General features: G+C 45.6%; 1 protein-coding gene across 1 annotated transcript in view; it reads right to left on the reverse strand.

Annotated features, from left to right (window-relative positions):
• The window catches only part of TRMT10B (tRNA methyltransferase 10B), an 11,521-nt gene extending 5,740 nt beyond the window's left edge, over positions 1-5,781 (reverse strand). Inside the window, exons 1-5 of the mRNA XM_019555361.1 lie at positions 5,534-5,781; positions 5,230-5,435; positions 4,094-4,202; positions 2,717-2,841; positions 1,406-1,558 (exon numbers count right to left, since the gene is read on the reverse strand). Of these exons, the coding sequence (XP_019410906.1) occupies positions 1,406-1,558; positions 2,717-2,841; positions 4,094-4,202; positions 5,230-5,421 (579 nt within the window). The 5' untranslated portion in view covers positions 5,422-5,435; positions 5,534-5,781. The remainder of the gene's footprint in view (positions 1-1,405; positions 1,559-2,716; positions 2,842-4,093; positions 4,203-5,229; positions 5,436-5,533) is intronic.
• Between the last annotated feature and the right edge of the window lie 6,011 nt (positions 5,782-11,792).

Here is an 11,792-nt window from a genome sequence, read left to right on the forward strand (position 1 = left end):
TGACTCCAAGATGAACATGGGCCGACAGTGTGGGGATGCAGTCATGAAGGCCAACCACACCTTGTCATGCATCCACAGATGCATCTCGATCAGGTCCAAGGAGGTGATCCTCCCCCTCTATGCGGCACTCGTCAGGCCGCAGCTGGAGTACTGCATCCAGTTCTGGGTGCCACACTTCAAGAGGGGTGTGGACAACATGGAGAGGCTCCAGAGGAGGGCCACTCGCATGATCAGGGGGCATCAGGGCAGGCCCTACAAGGAGAGGCTACGGGACCTGAACCTATTCATCCTCCACAAGAGAAGGCTGAGGGAGATCTAGTGGCCTGTTACAAACTAGTCAGGGGGGACCAGCAGGCACTGGGGAAGTCCCTGTTCCCCCCAGCACTACCAGGAGTGACCAGGAATAACGGTCACAAGCTGGCAGAGGGTAGATTTAGATTAGATATCAGGAGACGCTACTTCATGGTCAGGGCAGCTAAGATCTGGAACCAACTTCCAAGAGAAGTGGTGCTGGCTCCTACCCTGGGGGTCTTTTAAGAGGAAGCTAGATGTACACCTTGCTGGGGTTGTTTGACCCCAGTACTCTTTCGTGCCATGGCAGGGGGTCAGACTAGATGATCTACTCAGGTCCCTTCCAACCCTAGAAACTATAAGACGACGGTGGGTTTAACAGATTTAACTGAGGTCACAGTTTGGCCATATAAAATCTTAGTTATTTTAAGGACAGGCTAGAAGACAAGTACCCAGCTCAACTCTCACATTCTAGCTGAGTTAGCAAGGCAAAGCTGTTAGAAAAAGCACACGTTTATATGTCAGTTGACAAAGCTAATCCAAAGTCTAAGATGCAAGAGGCACAGGGCCCCTACAGTGCCATATTTTGGCATCACTTGTCGAAGTATAATCAAGCATAGAGTCAAATCTTAGAACACGGAAACTATGTTCAAGGATCCATTTCATTCTGTTGCCATAGCAAGATGCTTTGGGAGAGGGTACAGGAACCCCAAAACCAGGGGATGTTGGATGGTCTTGTCCCAGAAACCAAAAAATACCCAATGTCCTTCTCTTTTCATTTACTTTGCAGCAGTTCTACAGTCAACCTATGATCAGACTGGAATGTAATTCTCTCCTTTTCTCTGGCTTTGAATAAGACACCCTGGTTTCATAATTTTAACTAAGCCATAGAAAGACTCAGTCAGTTGGTAATCTGCTGGGTATATAGAAAGGTAGGGAGGAGGAAGAGGAAGGTTATATTTTTGTGGTGCTGTCTTCAGAAGAACTCCTGTTTAGTTCACATTGCTAGAAGTCACTATAGCAATATGTTTTGCTAGGTGGTAGAAGACAGTAGACACTGTTGGGCAGAATTCCTGCTCAAATGCCAGCAGGTGCTTTGACTCCAGGTACTTACCAGATAGTTGGAGAATCCATCATTCATTCTGAAGCACTCATCATAAACCAGACTGCCTGGCACAAACCCCGTGAGGCAGATCCAAAATGGCTTTTCAGCTTTCTTGTTGGAACCGTACAGCCTCCTTATCTGAGCAGCAAGCCGACTTACTTCCTGCCAAATGATAAAAATACACCTGCTCGCAGCATTTTCTCAATAGCTTACAGGGCTCTGCTAGGAGATATCCCATCAAACCATGGATGTGGTCGATAGTGTAGAGGGAGCTGAGCACCTACAGTGTCAAATGGATTTGCTAACAGGTATTTTTAAAGGAAGTTCTTGAGGGCAGTGAAAACTTATGCTCTACAGCATGGTGGCAGGACTGCCAAGGCTCTGTTCTGCCCAGTGTGGCACAGCAGCTCGCCTCTGGGTCCTCACAAGAGGCAATACTGTGAACCAGGTGCTTCAAGCACACTGCATAGTTACAAAGCAGGCTAAGTGACTCAAGGCCCTATCACGTACTCAGAGGGGGAACATCACACCCACATACACAGCCACCCAGGAGTCCAGCAGAGACTGCACGAGTCCACAGGGTGTCAATGGGAAGCAGTGTCCATGCCTTCTGCTGAGAGAACTAGCCAACTCTGTGTATTCTAAGTCTTTCAGGCTCCTTAGATAAGTTTGAGTAATGGGCACTAGTTAGCTGGTGTTTTCTGCTGGTGTCCCCCCTTGAAATCCTCATTATTAACCTTTGACCTTCACTCTCATTCTTATTTTTTCACCAGTTGTCCCAGGTATTCAACTGTTATACATTTAGTAGCCTCCCACAAACCAATGAGGGGAACTTATAGTTTTTTTCAGTGGGTCTATGCCAACCGTGCTTTGTGTAACAAATAGTTGGGTTTTTGTCTAGCAACTGTGTACCCTGCAACATAAGAATAAAGCTCTGCAGGACCACCACATTTGGCAAGAGATTTTGTCAGTGTTTCTGAACCAACTAGCCCCAACCCCAGTCTCTATCCCTAGAATAACCTGACATGGCTTAAACCTGGGGGGGCTTTCCCCTCTCCCTCCAACATCCTTTAAAATGAAACACTTAGTCGCAAGCACACTGCCATATAGGAAAACAACACAAAAAAAATCACCTTTCAGAAACATAGTTACAAAGGTCCGTCACTACCCAGGTCCAAATCCTGTAAGTGGATCTAGATGCTTGCACTCTGATAAGTCCTACCGCCCCCATGGAGACTTGGCAATTACTGCAGGGTACCTTGCCTGCCAGCCTCACAATACAGTTCAACTCCAAGCAAAGGTCCCTGCAGCAACTCCTACCTTCCTGGTCATGTGGCCAGTCATACTCAGGTCTACACACAGCCGAGGCCCACACTCCTTGGCCTCCAAAAGCCGATCCCTTGTAATTGCCTTTAAAACACGCTTGCTGTGCTGCTCAGCTGAACCTGAAATGCAAAGCCATATGTCAAGACTGGGGAAGAGAGCTGATTTGCTCAAGTTATCCCAAGTACCTGCAACATCACCATAAATCACTGGGTTCCATCATTTTAGTAGGAGCCCTTGGAGATGGACTAACTCAGGGGTGACCAAACTGCAGAATACATGCCACAAATGGCATAGGCAGCTTCCATGTGACAGGCAGCAGACTGGGGAGGGGACAGGAGCACAGTGGTAGATAGGGCAGAAAGCAGAAAACAGCAACAGATTTAGTAGAAACCATACGGCAGAAAGCAGAGCAGCCAATGAGGCAGGGGAAAGGGATTGGAGTGGCTCTCAGAAGGATGTGGATCTAATTTGTGGCACATCTGCCAAGAAGGTTGGTCCCTACTCAACTAGCCAATGGAGGACCCCTGTCATGGTGCTTTTCCCCTCCTTCTCATCTGTATTTTTCAGTGTTGCCCTGGATCTTTTTTTCTTTTATCTCAATTTTACTTGCTTGCTTTGGGTTCTTCCCCTCTGTTTCTCCGGTGTCCCCTTCCCCCACTTACCAGCAGCCACGGTCTTCTACAATCATCAAACTGATCTCAGCCAGGGAAGCACAGGGAACACAGCAGTCCAAGAGAGACCATTGTGGAAGACCACAGTGTCTGACACTGAGGGGCAGGGCCAGACCACAGAGGGAAGGCAGTAATGCATGAGACAAGTGCCGCCACTCTGGGGAGGATCCAGAGTTATGCGACAGCTTCCCTTATTCACCCCTCACCCCACCTCTGCTTCACACATGCTAAACTAGTCAGGAGATTCATTTATAAAAAGCCGACACCACTTTTTTCTGTGGATTGAGCATTTTCAAAGAATTGGATTTAAAGCTACACTACCACGAGTTTGGACTAAATCTGAATGCACTGAACTTTAAGAGGCAACATCCCAATTCAGTATTGGGAATTCAGTGTGATATGAACCTCTGCAAGTTTATAGACCTATCTTTACTATAGAGTTAATTTCTGCCCCACCTCCATACAGAAACTATAACTTGTGTGCCGCTGCTTATAAGAGAACACCACTCATGCTAGCAATCCCCCTGCATTTTAGGTGTGGCTGTTCTCACCCAAGTGAGAAGTTACTGCAAATGTCACCATTCTGAGTTAACTCCACACTGAAATCAATCAACACACACAGACAAATTCTAAGCTGCTGCACAGGAGCCAGCTCACCCCAGCTGAAGACCCAGCCCTATTGTTTTCTGGCTGTTTGTACCTTTATCTTCACCATGTTTGGCTTTTCTTCTCTCTCTTTCCTGTTTTCTCTTATTCTTCTTTGCTGTAACTGTTCTTTCCCAGTGTCTCTGTTTCCTTAGAACATTCCTCTTTTAACACAAAAGGAGAACAAAAAAGGACTGAGACTTTCACAGAGCCCAAGTGATCTAAATATTATCAACTTAAACCACTTTTCTAAAACTGAGATGCAAACTAGAGTCTGTTTTAAAAAGCAATCATTTTCAGCCACATTTAGCACCTGTGAGCTTATTCACCCACAGCCTTCAGTCCAGGGACCTGTGTGTGCCACTTGAGTTTCTTCCTTGTGTGAAATTCCTTGTGCCTGCAAAATTGTACAGGCAAATATTTCAGAGGGATTGAAGTACCCTGAGCTTAGAAACCAAAATTTTGTTGTGGGTTAAAGGAAAAAAAAAATACTTTGAGAAGCTTTACAGCCTAAAAACAGTAATAGTCAAGAAGCAAAAGGACACTGGGTAAGTCTGTTCTTTGAAGAAGATCCCATTCAAAGACAGCAGGAACAAGCCTCAGTCTAAAATATTTTCCTGTTCCAAGATTTCCTGCCCCACTCTCCTGAGTGAAAGGATCCATGCTGTTTTCTGCCCTCACCAAACGACATTCACAAACGACACTCCACACATCTTTAAAACAAAAAAAAAAAATCAACATCCCCATTGCCTTCTTTAACCAAGTTCTGCAACTCAGATAGTCAAAATAAAGCTTAGAAAGACTGAATTTCCTTTAACCATTTGTTCTATTCCCCACTATTTTGACCATTTTTGCTTACATGGATAAAGCAAGCCACTTAGTTTCACCATCCCGGGCTCAACCTCTTCTGTTTTCTTGGGTTTCTAACAATACACTCGCATGCTAAAAATCCCTGGGATCACAGCGAACACAATGGCTTGTTTTAGTAGTTGTTTTTAATAGATCCAGTGCCAGCAGTGGGGGTTCACACTACAATGACTGGGCCTGTTGGAAATTTGACCCTTGCATACTAAGAATATTAGGCCTTGAACACCCACGAGACCCACCTGTGCAACACAAGCCCCTTGGCCGCCAGGGGTGCCTCACCTAAGTATTGAAAAGACCAGGGACCCTACTTTGCAAGGTACATACCGAGCTCCACATCTCACATCCCACAGGAAGGTCCTTTGGGCTGTCCCAGCCAGTGTCGATCTGCAGGAGACTTAAGCTTTCACAGACATCCTCGTGCCCTCCATCTCCCGGGCAGACTGCCCCACACTCCCAGTCTTGGGCTAATGTAGCCATGGAGTCGCTGTGCTCCGTCTCCAGCTCTGCAGGTTTCATTTTTTGTCTTGGCCCTGAACATGCCCGATAGAGAGAAGGGGGTCAGAGTGTAAAAAGAACAGCTCATGCCAGCACCAAGCATGTTTATTTCTAGAGGCCAGGCACACCATACCTGCCTTCTGGCTTCCTGGCCTACTGCACCCTGGGAGGCATATGGGAAACCTTATAAATCAGCATGAAGCTGCACTCCATGGAGTTGCACCACCTGCAACACTCCAGCCAGGAACACACACAGTCCCAGCAGCAAATCTGACTGGCTACATTTATCAGGCTGGCTTTTGGCTGAAAGCAAAGACAGTGACACAATGAGGAATCAAGAGAGGAAGTGCACACTGCACAATCAGCAGGCCTGGCCATTTACCCTTCTCTGTGGGAGAGAGCCAGTTTGAAGCAAGGCGGGTAGGGTGGCCATCAGAGAGGGCTGTCCGGTTATCCTCTAGTGATATGCAACTGGATGCCTTTATGTCCTCTATTTTTCTCTTGAAGAGAAAAATAGAGGACTTAAAGGCATGGGGTTTCATATCAAAAGAGGACAGAGGAGCAGAAAATCAGACTGTCCTCTGTGATGCCCCCTCTCCTTGCAGCCCTTCTGCACTGGGATCCCGTGATTCCTCTCCCGGGAAGGGCTGCGAGGCTCCCCTCTCTCCCAACCCCAACCCCAACCCCAGCCCCAGCGCCCCGCTGCCCCTGCCCCGCACGGCTCACCCAGGTGGGAAAATCCCCTGCCGCTGGTGCCCAGGCCGGGACCACGTCCGTACGCGGCTACAGGCGGTGCGCGCGCGCTGCACGCCGGGAACTGTAGTTCCACCCGCTTCGCCCCTCCCGAGCTCGCCCGCCTCTGAGTTACTTTGTCTTCAAGGTGTTGCCTATCTCCAGCTCCATGTTTCTTAGTTGAGGTGCCCCAAGATGTCTTCAAGGGTGCCATGAGTGTGAGCAGAGACATGCAGGCTTGTGCTTGTCTCCCCCTGGCAGGTGCCCCGCTCCGACTGCCAGGAGGTAAGCACTGTAATGAATACAAATCAGCAGTTGAAATTGGGTGCTGCCCAATTTAGAAAAGCTATGGATGGGTGCCTCTAGTGTAAAAGGGTGGGAACCACTGCCCTACCTGCTCAGTGACTCCTGGAAAGGCAGGCATGCATGCAGTAACAAAATAAATAAAATAAACAATCTTTCATCACATTTTCTGCAAAGTTGCAGGCAGTAAGTCAAAGAGCTCTTTGTGTCTGTGAAGCCCCAGATTTAGTTTTGCTTAACTATGCCTTGTTCATCACCATGGCATCTCAGTTCTCTCCCCCTTGGCTTCTTCCTTCACCTGAGACAAACCCTAGCATTATTTCTACTCATTACTATTTTTAACCACCTTTTCCTTTGCATTGCTTTTGAGGCTATGGGGCATTTGTTCTGTTTGCAAAGTTTTTGTTGTTATTAGAAGCAGAGCTGACACACCTTGTTCAGATGGCCCCCACTAGACAGCCTTTCTAAAAATTGTTCATACCACTTTCAAACTTTTTCCATTCAGGCTGAATTTTTTCATGCTGGGTGCTACCTTCCACTATTTGTTTAAAAACCCTCTTTTTCTTCAGCAAACCCTCACAGTCAAGGATGATCATCTCCATGATTATCTTATCTGTGCACCTTCTTTCGTGTGACAAAAACAGCGTCCGTATCTTTATCTTTGTGCACTTTGGTGTTTTTGTTGATTTGGGAGCTTTTGGCCATCAGAGACGTTACCAGAGATCACTGTGTAGAAGTGGCTCTTGTTGATCGCCTCTGTGTGTCTGAAGATGACTGATAAGGCCTGACCGAGATCAACAGACTACTGAAGCTCAGACATGTTGTCATGTGGGGTGGGTGGCGCTGGACTCTTGATTTGGCCCATGACACTTTCTGCCACTCCCATTTTTCCATCTCTTACTGATGTCATGAGGTTTTAAAGTACTGGGATCCATGCAGCATACTCTTCCTCCATTTGGGGTGCTCCTGGGCAATAGTCTCCCACCAGTTGACATCAATGTTGCATTTTTTAAGTTGACCTTGAGGATGCCCCTGAAGTACTTTCTCTGCCCTCCTCTTGAGTGCACACCCTGGCTGAGCTGGGAGAATAAAACTTGCTTTGGGAGTCTGGAATCAGACACCTGGATGACATGGCCAGCCCAACAAAGCTGATGTTGAATGATTATCACTTGTGGTGTTTGCTTGCAGGAGGATGCCAACTTTGGTACATCTGTCTTTCCTCAACCATTTCCAAGAAGCAGATTAAATCTATTATTTTTATCACATTAAACAATTATTTTGACTTTTTTATTGAAAGCTTAAGTGCCTCCCTACTTTGGAGCAAACTTGAAATTTGGCAGCATAATTTTATCTTGGTGCCAGGATGATGCTATTTGATGTTACTGTAAAAAGTCTAAATTTGGCATAGTATAAGCCTCTGAAAAATTCCTTCTCAGGCACATTCAGTCAGGAGTTGAGTTGGTTGGCTGCTAAACTGTTCCAAGTATCTATCTGCACTGAGCATATATATCCCCTCCGAATTCCCATGCGCAAACCAGACTAACCATGTTCCTTACCACACAGCTCTTCCCGACACCTGGACTGCACACACACCATCCTCACACAGTGACTGAGCCTGCTCCATCCCAGGGCTGTTGGGGCTGTGCAGAACCTTTCCTGCAATTGCACAGGCAAACTGAGTTCATGTATTTGCTAACTTCTGAGCACATAGTTTTCTTTTCTTTTTGATGCAGTCATTAATTACAGATATGACTGTGGTTCATTGACCTCTAAACTGGTATCAGTTGTTGTTGCATAAGCCGCTATATGAACACATTCTCCACCACACTCTCCATCACTGAAAAACTTATAAGGTGAAGACAAAATTAGACAAAGGGGAACAGTATGATCCCTGTATTAAAAATAGGGAACTGAGGCACTAAGATTAAGCTTTGGTTTGCCTAAATAGCAAAAGGGATCAGAGCCAAGAATGGAACCAAAGTTCTCCTTGGTACAGGTGACCCTTACCATTCGCAGGTGATATGGTCTCGTATCCCCAGGGAAGGGCGAAATCCTTGAATAAGGCACTGCGTTCACGAACACAGTCTGCTTTCACGAACATAGTGCCCCTGGTGCCTGGGGATGGGGAGCACGGCTCCAAAGGCAGTGGCGGGAACCTGGCGGCAGCAAGCACAGAGCTCCTGAGGCACTCCTGTAAGCGTATTTAAAATGTGGGTTCAGCATTCACAAATATTTGAAACCACAAATGCCAAACCCACGAATAGCGAGGGTTTCCTATACAAACACACATTTAAAAGTGCACTTTTGAGTGGACTATTTCATAACTAAATAAAAAGTCATTTCAAGAATTACCTAATTTTTTTATTTGAAAATATGGTCCCATGTATGTATTGTATATGTATATAAACACACAACATCACTCTTATGCTACTATAAACACACATGCATAAATACATGTGTCCATGTGCATTTATATACACACACAAATGCACATATCTGTATCCATCAAAATACTATTCTTTTCTGTTACTTTGTATTGCTAATGCTCAGGTGACACGTTACAGCAGTGATAGGTAGTAGCTGAGACTTATGGGGGAAATACATTTTGGAGAGGGATGGAAGGATCATTTAGTTCACAAAAGAAAGGAGGCTTCTCCAGGCAGGGTGCATATAAACCATGAGAGAGCACAGAGCGGTATAAGCACAGGGACTCAGGATGGGCAAGTCGTGAGAGCCCTGAAAGAGGTACAGAACCAATTATGACTTCCGAGAAGTGTCTTGAAATAGGTAGAAGAGCCCTGGTCAGAGAGACAAAAAAAAGAGTAACACATTAAATATCCCACACAGCACCCCTGGACAGCAGAGAAGGCTAATACCCTTTGTACAATGAGGAAGCCAAACGCGAACCAACATTATATGACAGCCAGGTAGGCTGGACTTCGCCCCACCAGTTTCCATTCTGCAACCAGAGTGGTTTAGACACAGAAATCAGAGACAGCTGAGAAGTGTGCACACAAAAGCTGTACTGAAGCTCTGCAGGCGTGAAACAGACAGCAATACCAAGCCCTGGCCTAGCTGGACCATCCTCCCTGGAGGTGACAAGTGGCCACAGTGTAGGTTTTTTCTAAGCAATTTGTAATCTTGCCCTTTACATAAGGGGTGGACAAACTCTTAGCAATGGCAGCCTGAATTAATGCAGCTCAGTGCAAAAGTGGGCCACTGATTACAACTTGAAAAATGCTTATCTTACTACCCTTTCCCCCTACCACATCACCAAATGCACTACCTATTCTCCCTACTGCTGAATTGCTGCCAACATCCTGGCTTTTCAGGCCAGATATAATCACTTGGTAGGCTGGATCTGGCCCAGGAGCTCTACATTTTCAACTCCTGTTCTGCAGAACTAGATTTCACAACAAAAATAGGTTGATTTAGCTGCTATGTGAAATATGCATGCAAGCCAAAATAACTGGTTTGGGATTCTTGCAACATGTTATATCATGCAGTCCATGTAAGTTTCTCCTCATGCTTATCATGGATAGGTTGTTTTCTGGTGGTTTCAAAGTGGTCCTGGGCAGATAGCTACTTTCTGTGAAATGCTGCTAAACAAGCTCTGCAAAAATTTGCCAGCCAGCACTTTCTAATGAGTGAAATGCAGGACTACTAAGTGAGGAACAGGGAAAACACATGCAACAAATAACACATTAGACAGCAAAGAGCAAATGCAGAAAAAATGGTCAGTGATATTCCTGGCTCCAGACAGGTCTTCTCTTTCAGACACGATGCATACTGGCATCACCAGAAAAATAATATCAGCTACCTGGGCCAGTGCTCTGATCCAGTACAACCAATGCTAAGTTCCAGTGTTCCTTCACTTTCTTTCTTCTATACCTGAAAAACAAAACTAAAATAAATAAAGATTCACTGTCTGTCATAACCATCCATCCATCTGAGAGGTTAATACTGCTGCTAATCAGTATGGCATGGATTAACGGTAGTAATGTCATGAGTAGAGTTTATGGAAGTCCCATGCTCTGAACTTTTTTCCCTGTTTGAGTTATAACCATTATAGAAAGCACCACTTGAGGTGAGGTTAGTGTTTTCCTATGGAAGAAAGGGGAACACAGCGACCAGGGTGTTCTCCAGTTCCCAGGAATATCACATTAAGACTCCATGATCAGCCTGCTGCTGAGAAACATACTTATTTATCAAGTCCCTAAGTTATAAAAAAAAAACTTTCCCTGTAATCAAACTAATTTTGTGCCTGACTTTCACTTAGATTTGACAAGACACCCTGGAGGGGTTAGGAAAACATCTGATATAGCTGGCCAGATGAACTAGTGCTTCTGTATTATATATTTGATTGAGATAGAAGCTCATTAGTCATGGAACATTTTCTTTGATGCCCATAACAAAAATAAAATACTAGTTCTCCATTAACTGTAGCAAGGCAAACTTTATGACACAAAACACGACTTCTAACCCATATATAATTATAGAAAATTACGGTTAGGGGACCTCAGGAGGTCATCTAGTACAACGGTGTGCTCAAAGCAGGACCATCCCCAACTAGATCATTTTGACCAGGCATTGTTGAGCCGGGCCTTCAAAACCTTCAAGGATGGAGATTCCACCACCTTTCTGCTTCACCACCCTCCTAGTGAGAAAGTTTTTCCTAATATCCAACCTAAATGTCCTGTGCTGCAACTAGAAACTGTTGCTCCCTGTTCTGTTATCCACCACCACTGAGAAAAATCTAGCTCCTTCCTCTTTGAAACCCCTCTTCAAGTAGTTGAAGGCTGCTATCAAATTGCCCTCACTCTTCTCTTCTGCAGACTGAATAAACATAGTTCCCTCAGCCTCCCTTCAGAAGTCATGTGCCCCAACCCACAAACCATTTTTGTTGCCCTCCACTAGACTCTCTCCAACTTGTCCACATCCTTTTCTATAATGGGGGGCCCAAAACTGGACACAGTACTCCAGATGTGGACTCACCAGTGCTGAATAGAAGGGAATAATTCCCTTGACCTACTGGCAACACTCCTACTAATGCAGTCCAGTATGCTATTAGCCTTCTTGGCAACAAGGGCACACTGCTGACTCATATCCAGCTTATTATCCACTGTAACCCCCGGGTCCTTTTCTGCAGAGCTGCTGCTTAGCCAGTCAGTCCCCAGCCTGTACTACTGCATGGGATTCTTCCATCCTAAGTGCAGGACTTGGCACTTGTCCTTGTTGAACCTCATGAGATGTCTTTTGGCCCAATCCTTCAATTTGTTTAGGTCACTCTGAATCCTATCCCTACCCTCCAGTTCATCTACTACTCCCCTCAGCTTGGTATCATCTGCAAACTTGCT

Source organism: Crocodylus porosus, unplaced genomic scaffold, assembly GCF_001723895.1.
Source record: "Crocodylus porosus isolate Cpor-Errol unplaced genomic scaffold, CroPor_comp1, whole genome shotgun sequence".
Classification (NCBI taxonomy): Eukaryota; Metazoa; Chordata; order Crocodylia; family Crocodylidae; genus Crocodylus; species Crocodylus porosus.